At 32.8% G+C, this 20242-nt stretch overlaps 1 protein-coding gene across 1 annotated transcript in view; it reads right to left on the bottom strand.

The window, feature by feature from the left end:
• LOC145692338 (uncharacterized) overlaps nt 1–19789 on the bottom strand; it is a 34993-nt gene extending 15204 nt beyond the window's left edge. Inside the window, exons 1-2 of the mRNA XM_081767635.1 lie at nt 19716–19789; nt 12846–13095 (exon numbers count right to left, since the gene is read on the bottom strand). Coding sequence (XP_081623761.1) covers nt 12846–13095; nt 19716–19789 — 324 coding nt within the window. The remainder of the gene's footprint in view (nt 1–12845; nt 13096–19715) is intronic.
• Nucleotides 19790–20242: the final 453 nt, after the last annotated feature.

Here is a 20242-nt window from a genome sequence, read left to right as displayed (position 1 = left end):
CTCTATGAGAAAACTTTTTTTATTCTTTTTCATAAATAGAATTACACTCATTAATCATGTATCTTCTTTCGACAATCGAACCTTTCCTTCAAACCAAACCATTCTGGTTTCCTACAGTTGCAAGAATATAGTCTTTTAAAATGAAAATTGTGAAGGGTGTTTTTCTGAACAAGACTGCACCGTGGACATGTAGTGCTAGAACGTGCTGTATGTTGATCATATATCTTGTTACAATGGAGACAGTATATACAGGGAGGGTCAAGACATAGAAAAAACAAATTATGTTGTATTTATATCCACAGAGGGTCAAGACATAGGAAAACATAGCATATGTTGTATAGCTTCCGTGAAGTCACTACCGACAATTTGCCAGTCACGGCATGTTTGCTTCTGCATAAAATTTAGTACCACAGATAGTGCAGAAACATATTATTGTGCTTTTAGATGATGAAGAGTGTCAGTTTGTAGACTTCTAAATTATGATCTACTTAACTATCGGAAGTCTCATAGAAGGGTAAGCCGTCCGTTAGTCTGTCAAGAAGAACTAAAGCAAAGAAAGTAAAATATGCCGAAAAACGTTTTCCAAAATCGAGTCAACATTGAAAGAATTTGTTCTACATCCTCCACCAATCCTTTATTATAATGGGAAGTAGTAGTAATCAATAATTTTCAGTTTCAACATCGGCCGCAAAAGAACCAAAACAGTATAAACAGCGATATGTGCTTTTTCAATAATTGATATTGTATATCAAAATAATAAATACCCATCGACAATAATCTACCAAAACCGGAAGTGGATCTTGTGTTACTATTGGTCTCCTTATAGATACGATGTTGAAGATATGGGAAACCTTTCTTTCCTGAATCGAGTTAGCTTCTAAGAATTTGATCCTATTCCATTTGTTAACCCTCTATTAAGTTCAAACCAGCAATATACTGGTAAAACCTAATGTAAGAGATTCCGGTAAGAGATAATGTAGAATTCTTAAAATTTCCGGTTGCAATGTTGAGTGTCTTTCAGAAGAAACAATAACAGATAGTAACAAGTCTTGTTTCCCTTTCCCAGATTTGATTAAGGATAGCAAGAATGTGTCCTATCATCTCATTTAATAGGTTACTTAAGTGGAAAGTGGCGGCAATCTACCGATTAGTGTTCTGACGTTCACCATCATAGAACACAGTTGACAATACAAGGATACAAATGTTTTATTTAAAAATCAACGTGTGGAGAAAATACAGAACTTCCACGTATTTTACTCCACTAAAACTTGACGACAAGTAAATATTTACCAATATTTTTGTTTCGACATTCTTTGTCATAGAGCACAAACGGTAGTAGATAGTGAAATGTGCTTTTTTATTTAAAAAAAAAATATATTAAAAATGACATCTTCATTTATAACATTTTATGAAAATCAGGACGGATGGAAATTTACTAGTACTTCCGATATCAAAGTAGATAGTCATAGGATAAAAACGTTAGTAAATATCAAAAACATAATTTTGAAATCATGCAGAACCTCAAGAAAACATAATTTCGACACTCGTATCATTCTACTTAAATCGTAAGTGGTGACAGTTTACCAGTATTTCCGGTTTTAACGTAGACTGCTATAGAACAATAACATTAACAAATAGTGAAAAGTGGTTTTCAGATATCGATTGTGCGTCTCCCAAAATGAGCCATTCATATACGCAATACTGTATTACATGTTTCAAAAATTTAATACTACTTTTAGTATAGATTTCGATAAAGCGAAAATGGTTGGAGAAAGCGACCATCCATTTTATGATATCGATTCAGAGTCTCAGAAATAAATACCTACTACATCATGAATTGTTTATTAATACCGAAAATGTTAGAAGTATGTCCTCCCTTGTTTCAATATTGATTGCAATAGAATATAAGCCGAAAAGGATAGTGGCAGTTTTTCTTTCAGTTGTATCAGCGTTTTACTGAAATGCACCACCTCTATTCACAATACTTTAGTAAAACCGAAAGTACTAAAACTGTATTAGTAATTCAGGTTTTAGCATTGAATCAAATGAAAATAACTGAAATATAGAAGAGGTTTACTGGAACCGATTCAGGAACTCAATAACGGATTTTGTATCCTCTTAAATGCACTATTGAACCGGAAATATTAGAAATCAACTGTTTCTGGTCTGAACGTTGGTTGCCGTAGAGCGAAAACAGTAATCGACAGCGACAAGTTGATTATTGAATCAAATCTCCTGATTTTTCTCCCTTTACTAAAACCAGAAATTATTAATATTTACGACCACTTAAGATTTAAATATTAATCTTCATAGAACATGAACAAAAAGACATATGTAAATGGCTTTCGTTTTGAATCAAATGAAAAAAATCCACCTTTATAACTATGTTTATAGGAGTACCTTAATATATCCATGTCTTGTAAAAGAGAATGAACTCCTATACTCAACTATGTAACCACATTACATGATAAACCCTCATCAAAGTGGATAACGTAGATGAAAATGCAACAAAGGTTGAGTTTTGGACGATTTTATACTCATAAAAGGGAAAAGATGAACTATATGAATCCACAGTCGTATATACTTTTCTAGAGAAAGATTAGCCACTTTTTCTTGATTGTAATTCCCAACATTAAGAGAGGTCCTCTGTGACCCTTCCAAAATTTAAGATGTATTTTATGAATATATACATATTTTAAGAAAGAGAATCACACAACTATATAGGGTAATATAACCTCATGAAAGAGTATAAAGTAAGTTACAAATCTCCGACATTTATGTTTAAGGCAATCCGACATTAAGAGGTAGATCCTATTTATCCCTTCGAAAATTTAGGGATGGGCCAAAGCATCCAGCCAAAATGAAGAGGCGTTGGTCTCTATGGCATGATAATACGTGATCAGTTGATGTGACGTGCCTCAGTCAATGAGAAAAAACTACAACCAAATGACTTCAGTACTGCTAGTGTCCTATAGGAAATGATATTATGAAACCTATTAAAAAGAATATAGGTCTTTTATTATCTCTTTACCGTTGTTGTATCACTTTGGAAACTGAAAATAATATTTTCTCACTTCTTGTTACATTCGAAAATCATTTAGATTTGGAAATTGTCCAGAAACAAAAATTAGTAAATGTTCTCTAAAACCTAAATATATACCACTGTAATTTTTGTTTTTGCTTTTTCCTTTTATAGTTAAAAATTGCAATATATATATATATATATATATATATATATATATATATATATATATATATATACAGACTGTTCCATAATTCGTGTTATTTTCTACAGCACTGGGACAAGATGAAGTTTTCACACTATTAATGTAAAATTTGGCACTCTTATTGAGAAATATCTGAATTTTTCGAATATCTAAAGGAAATAGGAGAAAATTGCTGTTTAGCCCCCCTTTTGGAGGTGTAAACACAAAAGTTCATTTTCCTTATGGGAGATTCAATGTTAAATTTTGGAAGCAGTTTTCTCCAATAATTATTCGTAAAGATTTTGGGGTAAATGAATTGTTTTTCTTACAAAATGCAAAAACACTCATTCACAAAACTAGTAAAGCCGTCTCAAACATTATTTTGGGAAAGCCCCCTTTTGGGGGGCAAGGGGCGTAAAAAGGTGGTGGGTGATGTTACCAAAATCCCAAAATTTATTTTCTGAGTGCCAGTAGCCGTTAGGTTAATCACGAATGTTACAGAATTAATGTTCCTATGCTCCTTACATGTAAGAGCGACTGATAATGGGGCTACAGCCCCCTTTCAAAAATAAGAAAATCACCATAAATATCCTTAGTAGGGACATACGAGAAGAAGGTATTTTTTGTTAATTAATGTGAAATTTGGCGTCATTGTAGCACAAGAGTATGCGTTTTTGAAATCTGGAATGCTATTTTGATAACGCACCGCGTTAGGGGGACACAGGGGGCGAAGCATTAGATGATTGATCTTTATAACAATTCAAAATTTTGTTCTGGAAATGCCAGTGAGCGTCAGATTTTTCACAAATGTAACAGAATTAATATTCTAATGCTTCTTGCATGGCCAGTGACTTATGTGGGGCTATAGCCTCCTTTAAAAAATTAAAAAAATTACCATAAATATCCTTAGTATTGGCATAGGGGAAGAATGATTTTTTCTCAATTAATTTGAAATTTTGCGACGCTGTAGCAAAAAAAGTATGCGTTTTTCATATCTGGAATGTTATTTTGGTAACCATCGCCTTAGGGGGGCACAGGGGGCGAAGCATCAGATGATTCACCTATATAAAAATTCAAAATTTTGTTCCGGAAATGCCCGTGAGCGTCAGATTATTCACAAATGTCCCAGAATTAATATTATAATGCTCCTTGTATGGCCAGTGACTTATGTGGGGCTATGGTTCCCTTTCAAAAATTAAAAAATCACCATAAATATCCTTAGTATTGACATAGGGGAAGGATGATTTTTTCTCAATTAATTTGAAATTTTGCGACGCTGTAGCAAAAAAGTATGCGTTTTTCATATCTAGAATGTTTTTTTAACCACCGCCTTAGGGGGGCACAGGAGGCGAAGCATCTGATGATGGATTTTTATGAAAATTCAAAATTTTGTTCCGGAAATGCCAGTGAGCGACAGATTATTCACAAATGTCACAGAATTAATATTCCAATACTCCTTGCGTGGCCAGTGACTTATGTGGGGCTATAGCTCCCTTTCAAAAATTAAAAAAAATCACCATAAATATCCTTAGTATTGACATACGGGAAGAATGATTTTTTCTCAATTAATGTGAAACTCGGCGTTGGGTTAGCAAAAAGTTACGTGTTTACCAAATCTGGAATATTATTTTGGTAATGTACCGCCTTAGGGGGGCACAGGGGGTGAAGCATAAGTTATTGGATCTTTATAAAAATTTCAAATTTTATGTTGGAAATTCCAGTGAGCGTTAGATTAATCACAAATAATACAAAATTAATATTCCGATGCTCCTTGCATGTGCTAGTGATGATATTGGGCTACAGCCACCTTTCCAAAAATCACATAATTTACGGTAAATATCCTTAGCAGGGACGTATGGGAAGGAGGTAAATATGCTTTACAATTAATGTGCAATTTGTCATTATTGTAGAAGAATGTTTTTATTTTTTAAAAAAAATCGAATCTAGTGTAAATGAATATCGTCTGTCAGTGTAACAGATAGAGGTTATAGCTTCGCTTTTTTTTTTATCACTGGAATATAATCAAAGAATTTTGCGTTTTTAAAAACCAAATTGGACTCTTCTTATAGCATAAAATCACACATAAAGTCACCAGCATATTTTCTGCAAACTTAAGCAAACCAGCTCGAAATAGAACACAAAATGACAAAATGGAAAATGCCGCAGGTACCACGAACGAAAAGATCTTAATGAGAAGTAATATTTTAAAAATTAAAATATTGTTTTCTTTATTCATAGAAAAAGAGTATCTTTTCCCTACTTCTTCCACAATAGCGTATGATCCCACTTTCCATGCAGTAGCTTACTCGTACACTGCACATGTAAGCACGTCAGGAAATCGTATACTATGGACACATGGTTGTAGTAAAAACAAATGTCTCGCGAGGAATAAGGATCAGGTTGAGTCAGGCTGTACCATAAACCCAAGAAAGCATATTATCCCTTTCTAAATAAAAAAAAAAAAAAGAAAACTTTTCTTTTGGCTCAGTTGTCATTAACTAAATTGTTTAAAGATTTCATTAATCTAAGTGTAAGACAGATAAAATGAACTTACTTTTATTCAGCCTGCCCTCCTGAACGAGCAAGACATGAATGAAATAATGCGATTTACTAGAGCCACTGTGAACACCTTCTCCAATATATCTGGATGACTACGCTCTGAACAATTCTTTGTTTTATGTTGCCCAATAAGGAGGAATGGCCGTAATAAAATTCCAGACGCATGCACCATCATAGGTACAAGCGAAAGAGCGTTATTGTATTTTCTAACTAAAAATGCAAATCTACCCATGTGACACTCCCATTAGGCAAAAGAAATTCTGAGTCCACGCCCCTAAAAGAAATCCACATATGGGTAATATCTAATTGTCACAAACATTATTTTCTAAATTTCACATTGTAAAAAAAAAAAAAAAAATGTTTCTGCCAGTAGGCCTCTCCGTAAGAATAATCATATTGAATTTATGATGCTTTTCAAAGATAGCTGTAGTAACATATTAGTCATTGGTACATAAAAGCAGTATGGAGTATTAATTCTGTGCATCTTGCAACTAATTTAACTCATGAGCACTCCCAAAATAAAATTTGGAATTTCTATCAGTCCTCCCCCTATGACCCCAAAGATACCAAATTACCCTCCGTGCCCTGTGCCTCCTATTGCCAAAATAACATTCCAGATTTTTACTAGCACAACGCCTACTTTCACATTAATTGACCAAATATAGCTTCTTCCGTATGTCCCTGCTAAGGATATTTATTATAAATGTTTGATGTAATTGTTGAAAGGGAGCTGTAGCTTAATATCAGACACTGGCACATGCAAGGAGCATCGGATTTTAATTTTGCATTATTTAGGATCAATCTGACACACACTGGATTTTCCAAAATAAAATTTGAAATTTTTATAAAGATCCAATAACTTATGCTTCACCCCCTGTGGCCCCCTAAGGCGGTACATTACCAAAATAATATTCCAGATTTGGTAAACACATAACTTTTTGCTAACCCAACGCCGAGTTTCACGTTAATTGAGAAAAAATCATCCTTCCCCTATGTCAATACTAAGGATATTTATGGTGATTTTTTTAATTTTTGAAAGGGGGCTATAGCCCTACGTAAGTCACCATACAAGGAGCATTAGAATATTAATTCTGGGACATTTGTGAATAATCTGACGCTCACGGGCATTTCCGGAACAAAATTTTGAATTTTTATATAGGTGAATCATCTGATGCTTCGCCCCCTGTGCCCCCCTAAGGCGATGGTTACCAAAATAACATTTCAGATATGAAAAAGGCATACTTTTTTCTGCTACGACGCCAAATTTCACATTAATTGACAAGAAATATCTTTTTTCGTATGTCCCTACTAGGGATATTAATGTTGATTTTTATTTTTGAAAGGGGGATAAAGCCCCACATAAGTCACTGGCCATGCAAGGAGCATTAGAGTATTAATTCTGTTACATTTGTGAAAAATCTGACGCTCACTGGCATTTCCGGAACAAAATTTTGAATTTTTATAAAGATCAATCATCTAATGCTTCGCCCCCTGTGTCCCCCTAACGCGGTGCGTTACCAAAATAGCATTCCAGATTTCGAAAACGCATACTCTTGTGCTACAATGACGCCAAATTTCACATTAATTAACAAAAAATACCTTCTTCTCGTATGTCCCTACTAAGGATATTTATGGTGATTTTCTTATTTTTGAAAGGGGGCTGTAGCCCCATTATCAGTCGCTCTTACATGTAAGGAGCATAGGAACATTAATTCTGTAACATTCGTGATTAACCTAACGGCTACTGGCACTCAGAAAATAAATTTTGGGATTTTGGTAACATCACCCACCACCTTTTTACGCCCCTTGCCCCCAAAAGGGGGGCTTTCCCAAAATAATGTTTGAGACGGCTTTACTAGTTTTGTGAATGAGTGTTTTTGCATTTTGTAAGAAACACAATTCATTTACCCCAAAATCTTTACGAATAATTATTGGAGAAAACTGCTTCCAAAATTTAACATTGAATTTCCCATAAGGAAAATGAACTTTTGTGTTTACACCTCCAAAAGGGGAGCTAAACAGCAATTTTCTCCTATTTCCTTTAGATATTCGAAAAATTCAGATATTTCTCAATAAGAGTGCCAAATTTTACATTAATAATGTGAAAACTTCATCTTGTCCCAGTGCTGTAGAAAATAACACGAATTATGGAACAGTCTGTATATATAAACATAAGAAATACGTCGTACTATATGGCAGGTTGTTGAACTAATTTATCCACTCCGATAATACTTTACTAATATGAATACATGTGTCAATTTAGGCACAAGGCGCCGGTTCACTCTTTCAAATTTCAGGAGAAGTACATATCATCATATTTTTTTAAAATATGGTATTATGAAAAAGTTCGTAAGTTCTCTAGGACACAAATACATACAACTTGAAAATGTAGTTACTCCATCTTATTTGATTCCATTGGTAAAAAAAAAGTCAAATCAGATACGTAAGCAACACGTGACATGACACATGACACTTGACATTTCAAATGTTGAACTATTATGTTCATTATATTCAAATATTTTGTTTTCATTGACAAGAAGAATTTTCAAATTTAAAGTTTCAACCAAAAGTTTTTCAACTACCTTTTAGAAATAATATTGAAACCAAAATTTGAAGATAATATTTTAAAAAAGAAACTTCAAACAAGACTTTCTAAAAAAATAAAGAAATCTCAAAATAAATATTAAAATTAAAATTTTCAAACAAGAACTTTTCGGACCAAAATGTTTAATCTACTACTTTTCAAATCAAAATTTTCAAATTAACGATTCAAAAGACAAAATGGAACTAAAAATTTCCAAACCAAAATTTTTAAATTTCAAATTTTGAAACAAAATTTTCAAACAAGAATTAAACGAAATTCAGAATTATATGATTAAGAAAACTTCTGAAGCCTTCTTAAAATTAAGAACAAGAATTTCCCAAGATCAGCCAGTTAAATTGCATCAAAAATAATGCAATAATCGCTACAGTACTACCTGTCTAATAAGATTCGAAAATACAAACTATTAATGATTTTTTAAAAAAATAGAATTCCAAACCTCAATAGCCTAGACAATAATGACAATTATATCTGTAGAAATGTTTCGTTTATTCATTTTTTAACATATGAGTCTAACAGGACATTTCTGTTCCGCTTATATTCAGTCTAATAATGTGCTACAGATATTATCGTATATAACTGAACCAAATTCTACTTAAATCCAAGGAGTGTTAAATATGAAGCACAATTTTAAAAACTCAGATAATTCATTGAATATAAACCCTATGATTTTTTGTCTGTTTTACTCTATCATATAAATTGCTACCGAATTTCAGTTATCTGTGATATACAATACCTAGATATTGAATTTGTTTTTTATTATTATTTTTACCTTATCTACTCTACAAATGCTCATAACACAGGGAGTATTGAGTTCGGTCAGTAAATGTCATAAATTTAGTTTCTTAGCAATTGATTTGTAATAAGTTATAGTTTCTTCAGTTATTGTTGTACATTTTCCTAAAAATTATATCCGTTAGTTTATTATGGAATCCTCATACAGTAATTTTTTTGAATGGTTGATTTTTTGTGCAGATCATTAATGAATATTGAGATGAGGATGAAGATTTTAACAGCTATCGTTTCATTTCATTTCACTTACTTGCCTGCTTCATTAGCTTACAAAGCATGAGAAATTCTCATGCAAGCATTACTGTTTTCAGAAAAAAAAACACTATATTTTTAAGTACCAGAGGTGTACATCATGCATCTTTCTAAAATACAAAATCACATAATAGGATATATTAATTATAAAAACATTACAATTTACAACGTAATTAGATAACTGTTTGTACCACACCAGGCATGTACGCACTAGTATCTGTTACCAACTCTTCACTTAATGAATCATTTAAATATTCTTTAGTGGTGTAATAGCACTTTTCATTGAGTAGCTTATATAACGCCTTACCAAGAATGGAAACGTTGGTCATATTTCTCAAGTACAGAGCAAGTTCATCATACAATCTAACACAATTCATGTACACGATTTTGTTTATATTAGCATATTTTGATGCATTACAACTATGTCACTACCTTGCTTTGTATTATGGCTTGGGAACATTTTTGTTAAAGATAAAAAAGACGCTTGTTTTTCACAGTAAAAAGAATAGATTTATAGATGTATAAGCCGGAGAGTGTAAAAATTTTCGCTTCTATAAAAACCTTTTTACATGTCGATTTTGTGGGTAATCCAAAAATTATTCTAGTCGCTTTCTTTTAGCAATCTGAAAGTGTTTAAACTATTTTTAACAGATCCTCATGTACTATGCCGAAGTTAATTAATAAATTAAACTTGGCGTAGTAAAAGTTAAGGAGTGCTTCTCGCGACACAATACCTTCAAGTTTGTATAAGGCAAAACACACGATACTTAGTTTCTTGTTTAAAGTTGAGATATGAGCAGACCATGAAAGATCGTCACTTATGATTACACCTAAATATTAGTGAAAGTTAGAAGATATTTTTATTCTAGGTGATACACGAGGTTTTCCTGGAAAATGAAAATGTAAGAGAATCGATTTATCATGATTTATAATTAATCTATTCGCTGTTAACCATTTTACTAATTTGTCCGTAAAAATGTCAGATTTCCTCTCAACCTGAAACATTTTTATTACATGTTTCATTGTTAATTTTTACTTTAAAACTTTTAAATAATAAAATAACTTTCAAACGATTTAATATATGATAATGACAATTCAACATATGATAGCTTATCGAGAGGTAATAAATAGTCAATGGAGTTAAAGGTTCTTGGTATCAATATATATATATATATATATATATATATATATATATATATATATATATATATTGACCTTGTTCTTAATTTTGTTCTTTATTCTCAAAAGGTTCTGAACTTTGTTTCAAATATTTTTGTTTAAAAACATTGTTTCAAAATTTAAAAAATTTAAAATTTTGGTTTGGAAATTTTTCTTTCCGTTTTTCTTTTGAATTGTTAATTTGAAAAATTTGGTTTGTAAATTGTGAGGTTAATCATTTTGGTCCAGAAAGTTCTTGTTTGAAAATCTTAATTTGAATATTTTGTTTTAGAAATTTTTGTTTGAATTTTTTGGAAATTCTTGTTTGATTTCATTTGTTTACAAATTTAGTTTCAAATTTTGGTTTAAATACTATTTATAGTTTTAAATTCTTTCTTTGGAAAACTTTTGGTTCAAACTTTAAATTTGAAAATTCTTCATCTTCATGAAAGCAAAATGTTTGAATATTATGAACCTAATACTGAACATTTAAAATTCCCACATCATACAGAAAAATCAATTGGCAAATGGAAATTACCCGACAAAATAATTTCAGATCTTGCTTACGTATCTGATTTGATAGTATTTGATTTTGCATTTGATGTATACGGTTATTATATATATCATTATAACCATAACATAATACTAATAACATTACTAAAATCTCTCTTCACTGTAACTTATCCATACTCCCTTTGCATTAACTGGAGAGTAACAACCCAGTAGTTTAGAACAATTGTAATAGAAGAACATGCTAGTTGCTTCTGGGCGAAAACACTCCACGAATTCCATATGCATTCGGTATTAGTTCAACATCAATTTATCACATACATTGATAACTCCTATGATATATCTATCGAAGTCATAGTATTTCCTCCAAAATTAGATAAATTTAACGCAGTGATAAATCGTTGAAATCTGATGCAAGGAAAATCTGTTTCAGTTCCAAACCTAGTAGGGTTTGTGACGTTTTATTCGTTCCATCCCACTCTCTTCTTACAATAATTCTTTCAAATGTTATCAATCTCCAGTAGCCTAACATTAAATACTTCGTCCTCTTTCTGTTCTTTTCCTAATAGTTTATACTGTGCTCTTTCCTTATTCTAACAGTGTTTTCTAATCTAAGCCACTTTCTAAAATACTTATTCGTAAAACTATGGTGCTTGTTGTTGCTTTTTTTCTTCATTTAACTCTTGAGATATGACCTTAGGAATTCTCCGGTTTCTTTGGGAATCACACTAGCGCCCCCAGTGAACAATATCCATTTGTGGAGCAATGAAATCTAAGACTGAAAATAATAACTGTCTTATGTGATTTTGATCCGACATTTCGTCTCTAGTTGTGACTGTTTCTACAGTTTTTGGCAATGTTTTGGACGACCATAGCTCCAAAAGAAAGTATTTCTACACTGAAATTGATCTACACTTTCTGTCTTATCTTAGCATCAGAAATCACCTCCCAAACGTGTTTGGTCTGATTTGAAACACACTGTACTATTATAATTCTCCTTCGATTGAAAAAAGAAACTACAGTGAAGCGCGATAAAACTGGAAATATTGTGTCACAAGAACAACTGGAAGGCGAAGTCGGGTAAGAGATACGGAAAATCTTGTACCTAACTCTGATCAACTGTCATTTACTACTAGAAGAGTCATGTAGTACGTAATTGAATTCTCACTGTAACGCCTTCATCGTCCTATCACTAAGGGCTGACTCAAATTCCTTCTGCAAAGGGGCTTCTTGGTGGATTGCTGAAACACAGATATCCAAGTTTCGGTTTCCATCGTGCTCATTACCAACGGGATACTACTTGTTCACGATATATTTAAACTGCAATTCTGATAAACGACCATTTTGCTTTCGATATCATACTATACATTAAAACTCAAGAAAAGTTATCCATCAGTGCAATACTGGAATTTCGAACTTAATACTGCGATCCACAATCAACTGATTTACACATGTCGCATTTCGATCAGTAGAATTGTGTTTTATATAGGAGCCAATTGTATTTTAAAATCTATGGCCAGAATCGTAAGTTATGTGCTAATTTTAGTAATGAATGAAAATATTAAAATCCGAATTTAGTTCTAAACTGCAATTTGTTAGTTTGCAAGTATATATATATATATATATATATATATATATATATATATATATATATATATATATATATATATATATACACTGACTTCGTTCGTAAGTAGTATTAATGAAATCTACGTACAGTAGTTCTTATTTATTAGTATAATAAGAAAGATACAAATTATACATACCAAAGCACATTCCGCATATTTAATAATTCTTGTGATTGGCATTTTCATGTAGTGACCAAAAGAAAGTTCCGCTGCATCCAGAACAAAATATAGTCCCTTTCTTAAAGTATCTTCTTTGTAGACATAATCGTAGGCTGTCGTTATTCTTTTCACCATTATGCTCTCATCAAATATTGTAGGATCGATTGCGAAGTTCATTAACACCACACGGTAACCATCTGGTGTCAGTTTAGGAAGAAGGAAGAAACATCTGTTTGAAGAAACAAAATACAGTGAATCAAATATAGAATATTATAATATTAATTCCGTTTTACTGAAAAAAACAAGTAATTAATTTTCTTGGGTTTAATATTAAGTTGTTTCCCTGAAAGAATATTAGTATATACCATTATGATTTGTAAGTTATATTCAACTGAATTATGTATAATTGTATGGATAATCCACAAAGAAAAATAATAAATTCAATAACATTAAAGAAAAAATAGGGAAACCAGCGAAAAATTCAGATGTCATTTTCGGGTTAGATTCTGCTTGAATTCAGACGTAACTTGTCACCTTCAACACTGACGAAAAATGATCTGGCGATGATTCAACACTGCGTAGTATATCTGCTCAGATCAACAGTAAAAAAAAGACATTAATTATAAGGATGATGCGGACAATGTTCTTGGCAAAAAGAAAATATTGTTATGATTTCATTCAATTCCAACATTTTGCTTCTACTGCGATGAACGCAAGCCATTAACATTAATACTGTACACTGTAAAAAATTGTTGTGTTATTTCGATTGTAAAATATAACACAAACAGATAGTTAGAACAACTCAATCTCCATTTGGAGTTGTGTGTCAAATGCTGGTAGATGAAATGACACACAGCCTGTGTGTTAAATTAACACAAGCGTAGAATCCTCGGTGTGTATTTCTGCCTGATTCCCAAATATATTAGGCATCTAATTATAAAGGTTTATGTATTGAAGCGACAGACAAACACAGTAGAAAGAAATACTTAAGCAAATCCAGGTATTAGCAAAATTTCAACGTGTAAAGCCTGCGTGTGTTTTCAATTGTTTTACATAATGTTTCTGAAGAAATATGTCAACAGCGAGAAACAACACCGTATTATTGTGTCACTTTTACACTGCAGTAGAGCTCACAAGTCAACAGCAGGGACTGTATTTCAAAAATGGCAAAAAAGAAGCAGAAACACGATTGAGAGACAAACACACTATAAGGATATAAATAAGCGTTTCTATCATTCTTGAACAAGATATTGGTGAGGGTTGAGTTTCGCACCATTAAGAAATACTTGACAATAAATGTTTGAGAGGACGACAGAAAAGGTTATGAATCTTTTCTAAATGAAATATTCTGTGGTTTACTCTATTATTTTAAAATTAGAATCTTCACTAATCATAACATGCACACTACAAGCTTTTCGAACAAGAAAAATTGTTACATCAACACCGCACACGGAGTTATTTCAACACCGAAATAGGTGTCATAGTAACACAGAAGTGAAGTCGAGCAAACACCAAAAACGGTGTTAATCTGGTGGTCCGACCTTGAATTTTAACACAAGGAGTCTTGAATTAACACCAAAACGGTGTTACTTATACGACTTTGACCTTGAATTATGATACAGATTGTGTGTTGAAATAATACGAAAATGATGTTGAAATAACACAAGAACTGTGTTATATTGATACTTGACATGATGTAATATTAACACAAAATATTTAGCACACTACATATTCTGTTACTTTCTTCGTGTTTGTGTAACACCGCCACATGTAACACTCAACACTTTTCCCCACACTACCAACTCTGACATGGTGTCGAATCAACACCGAAAATACTAACACAGATCCGAATTTAACACCGCTCAACACCGATTTTGTGTTTAAAATGTGACACATCCCCTGTGTTAATTGTCAACACCGTTGGGTCTGTGTTGAATTAACACCGCATAGTAGTAGTCACGCTGGAACCACTGCCCTGTGTTAAATAAGTTGAATTAACACAACCATTTTCACTGTGTAGTCTTCGTTAGTGAACAGCGAAAATTTGCCTTTACTAAGAACTTGGTAATTGAACACATCCACTTCAAAATCTTGTGTATCAATTAAATACAACTATACTGTAATTTTAAGCCTGCATATTGCCTTCCAAAAGTATCATAAATGTCTAGTAATACAAACTCAGAATTTCTAATAGGCTCCATTTTCTTCTATGAGCAATGTTTAATTGCGACATTTTTGACAGTTAATACCAAGTACTGTACTGTATTGTACTGTGTAACCTTTAATCATTCATGAAAATGGTTTGGTGAGCGTCTGAATTCTTAACAATTCTACATTTACTTTTTCCTTATTTTTACTATGTTCCCTTTCTTTGTCTAATATATTATGATCTTCGATAAGAATCATCGAACGGTATTCATAGAGATTTGCTAATAAACTTTTATTCACGCGATTAGTTAATGTCGTATTAGCTGTTTGCTAAGGATGATACACTTTTTTGGTATTCAAAATCTGCTTGGAGTTCAGCTAATAAGTTGATTTGGATATAATTTACTAATGTAACCTTAATACATTTGCTGGCAACTATAGAAGCCTAGAGGTGCATATGTATTAAACAAAAATATGAAATATGAATTTCAAAATGTTTTCTTTGTTATTTCACATCACAACATCTTATAAAGAGTTACGAAATCTAATTATAATTAACTCATTCATTTCTGAGCAGAGTTGGGTAAGTTACTTGTAGAAATGTAACGCGTTACAAGTTACTTTACTTTCTCTTAAAATGTAACGCGTTACTAACGTTACTTGCTCCAAAAAGGTAACTGTTACTTTACTTAGAAAGTAACGCGTTACTTTTAAATCCGAAATTTGAATATGTGAAAAAATCTTACTACTTCAATTTTCAGTATTACTATTACTACCGCTATTATTATTATTATTATTATTATTATTATTATTATTATTATTATTATTATTATTATTATTCACTTAATCACTTTATCAAAATGCAAGGACAAATTTTTACTTGACAGCTATATGAACATTTTCATATATCATTGACTAAAATGCCATACTGCGTTACTCTTAGGAATGGGCACGAGCGAGTTCGAGCAAGTTTTCTTTGAAACTTGATTCGACTAAAAACAGAACTCGACCCGAGAACTTGGCTCGAAAAATTTCCTACAACTCGACTCGAATTCGGGTCGAGTTTCGATTCGGGTCGAAATCCGTTGTGTAGTTTCGAGTACTCTCTTCAAGTATATTACATAGACAATATAATTATTATCAATGACACTACTACTACTACAACCTTTTATTATTATTATTATTATTATTATTATTATTATTATTATTATTATTATTATTATTATTATTATTATTATTATAACAACACAGTGTATAAACATGAAAGACAGGCGGTTTGTATTTGGATACTGAAAAACTAGTTGACTGTCGATCTCGGTCGTCAAGAAATCTTCAGGAGGCAAGGACATCGGTCACGAGCTTCTGAATTTGGGTTGAGAGTCTAGGTTGAGTATTCGGGCTTGAGCTAAACATTGTTAAAAGTTATAAGGCACTGGCCAAATATCTTCAAAACTGCTCGGCTCGGGTTTAGAATTCTCAACGACTCGAGCAGCTCGGCTCACAGCTCATTCACTATCGACCCAAACTGAGAAGTGAGTCGAGCCAACAGTTCACTCAACCGAGTCGGCTAGAGCCCTCGGTTCAGTTGAGCCGAACGGAGCAGATAGCTCGTTCCAACCAAGCTAACTCGAGCCGATAGTTCACGCCAAGAAAGCCGGCTCGAGCCATCGGCTCAGTTGAGTCGAAACGAGCTGAGCTTTTTATAAAAAATCTCCTGTGATCTCGCTATCTAGACGAGACGAAGTGCGAGCAATGTCCCCTCTCGTGAGAAACACTAAAAGTATTCCATATTACTACTTAGCTTACATTTCTCATGGGTTTCTTTTTCCAGTGTAATCAGGTTATGATTTCAAAACGAGTTAAAACGAGCGAGCCATTTATCAAACTCGACTCGATTCGAAACTCGGCGCCAAAAGCTGAATCGGCTCGGAACTCGACTCGAGAATATTACCTTTGACTCTACTCGAAACTCGACTTGAATTCGAGTCGAGTTTTATCTTGACTCATGCTCATCCCTATGCGTTAGAAAAATGGTTGCTTATTATTATTCTGCTAAATTAATTATTACTACAATGTTGTTATAAAATTAAAAATACAGAACATAAGGAGCATTGCACTACAATTAATAAAATGAGGACACATTAACTGGGGGTGAATCAAAACTTGCCAGTAACTCTAAAATCAATCGCTTTTAAAAGCTAGTTGTTCCAAACTCTATAATCAACGGGACTTTAGGATACGCAAACTGATCTAAAAGAACTCTAATATACAACTCTAATATACACACCATCAACATTACATCAATGAAGCAGGCCTGCTCATCAGAACACAGTTTATTCATACTAACTCCTTACTATATGTCTTTAATTATGGCATCCTAGTTGTTGATAAATATTTCCCGCCGGGACACCACTTTAATTTTAAATTCTATCCACCATCTTCTTCAGCTTTTAAGAAAAAGTATTCTTTCAAATGATCGAACCAAAAGTATTTTCGTTCTCCATCTTTATAATAACAACACCAATCAAAGTAAAAGAGACTACCGGTACCATTCGTAGTTCACTCACTGAATGTATTGATTTGAAGCTGTCAAAATCTACGACAAAATCTTCCAGGTGCTTGCAACCAGTACATGTTATTTTCCTGAGGCTCATCTTCCAAAAACAGCAAGTGGCACTATGATCTTATGTTTCTTTGTATGTCGGTGACTGAATGTCGGTCACAGACATACGTATTTCATGTTCCATTCTGAGAAATTCACTTACAGAAAAGAAACATTTGTTTCCGAAAAAATATATATACATTCGAAATGTAACACGAAAAAACTAACGTAAACAAGGTACGTTCCTTAAAAATTTGTAACTTGTTACCGTTACAGTTACTTTGAAAAAAGTAACGCGTTACTAGGAAACGTTACTTAAAAAGTAACGCATTACTTGCGTTACGTTACGTCCCAAGAGTGTTTCTGAGGGATATGTTTATGGCGTAATATGGAGAAGTCAATTAATATTAGCGACAATAGAACGAATATGTTGTAATTGTAAGTGAAGATAATTTGCTGCTGAGAAAACTGGATTTTTTCTATTCATCTTTGACAAATTTAATAACAGAAACAATTCTTCTATTGTAGAGAACTCAGTTTAGTAACTGCTTCATATTTAATTTAGCCTATGAAATGAAAGTAAGAAAGACAAGTAATTAATTCCCTTTCCATGCAGATAATATAAGTTTATTGTGATTAAACCATTGTCCTTTTTGCGCTAAATTAATTAGTCGCATGTTATTCACCGAGTCAACTACTACGTTCTAGTCAGAGATTTTAAATATACTTCTGATAATCATGCCATAGTCAAACCCTTAGTATGGTACTAACCTTACGTGAAAACGACTCTGCATAAGGTCTAATATGTCTTACTAAAATTATTATTTGAGGGGTTCGGGCGTAAAACTTGATAACCCACAAAAGTGAGATTTCGAGAAAATCGCATTTTAATTTTTGTAAAAATCTGTATTGAAAAGTAAACATAAAAATAAAATAATACAAACATGAAACAACATTGAGTATATCTCCTTTCAAGTTATGACATTTAAACTTAATATTATTTACAATGAAAAAAATGTAAATCCCTTCTTGCCTTTAATGTGAGTGTAAAACGTGGCTTATCAGGTTTTACAGAAATGAACAAACGTGTACCACACAAGTATACTACTTGAATAATATTACTACTTACAGTTGAGGAAGTCCGTTAAGGTACAAAATCACTTCGAGGCATCAATATAACAAGTATTAATTATTTGTGATAATTTTAGATGTTTGTAGAAATCACTGTACACTGGAAGTAATCCTATATGGTATGTAACTTTGTGTTCCAATAGGTCTCCGTGTGATGTATTTTTGTTGGGGAGAAGTTCCTGTAAATCCACCAGTTTCTTTCTTTCTTCCGTAGATTTAGTCTTTCCCCAACATCGGGATTGCACAAGTAACTAACGAAGAGTACGTACGGTTCCGAATGACAAAACGTGAACCTTTGGAGACATTTACCTCTGTCCGTGTGGCTCTTCTTTTATATGGCTTGTTTTAGGTGAGATGTTTGAAAGAAGTGTTTCGTTGTCATTTCAGTGACAATAAATGAGTTTCTTGATCAGTTCAATTCAATGGTTGGGAAGAGACCTGGCTTCGTGAGATCATGTGGTTCGGATTCCATGTTAATCAATAGGTCCCATCTCATATAGCCTCGCTGCTGAAAGGGGCGTTAAACTCAAAATCAATTCAACTCAACCATTGCTTAGGCTATACACATTTTGGTAGTGACGTTTGAACAGTTTTCTATACATGCAAAATCTCTATCGCTAGCCATATTTTGTGGCCGACGACTGGGAAAATTTGCGACACAGACTGAAATCTATAACTTTGTATGTACAAAACTACAAAGTGCATTTTAAGTCATTACATATTCATTGCATATGAAACATGGTAAAGCACAATCCCACTACAAGAGAAATACAGCTCGATAAAAAAAATAACGATGTATTTTCCTTTCACTAGAAACATTCTATATACTTAGAATATATCAACACGGAAATCAGACTGATGATAACAAGTGTAATTTAATTATTTAACAGAAGCAAAGCCCATTTTGACGTAAAACTTGATATCCCATCAATGTGTAACTGCTTGCACATAGGGTAGCGTTTTCGTACCTTATGATCATGATATTTCCTGTTCTTCTTGCTACAACTTGTAGAATTTTCGGAAATGTAATCAGGGTCTTCATCGCTATCGTCAACAACACTAGACATCACCAAATCGACTTCCATATTATGTGGATGCCGGCATATTGTCCTCTATTTCCACCATATTGATTGTGGCTTACCATGTTTTACTTGAAACACGTTGTGGTTTCCCATGCTTTATTTAGTCACCTACAACATCTACCGACGAAATTTTCAATCATTTGAAATTACAGTCTTACGCGTTCACCCAAGACAAGGTAATTACAGTTCAGAACTCAATTTCACTCGGTCGGTGGGTTACCATGTTTTACGCCCGAACCCCTCATTTATCATATCAAGTAGTTTGTTTACCAACTACCATTTTAACCAAAGTGCGGTAAAGTTAAAGTATTACCAAACATGTGTCAAAATTTAATACAATTCAGATGATACAGAGACATTGTCTTGAGTTAACATAGCCATTTTTTTACTGTATATATTCAGTAAGCAGCATT

Source organism: Thermobia domestica, chromosome 8 (assembly GCF_964235325.1).
Source record: "Thermobia domestica chromosome 8, izTheDome1.hap1.1, whole genome shotgun sequence".
NCBI lineage: Eukaryota > Metazoa > Arthropoda > Insecta > Zygentoma > Lepismatidae > Thermobia > Thermobia domestica.
Note: the sequence above shows the minus strand (reverse complement) of the source record. Positions and strands in the feature narration are given on the sequence as shown.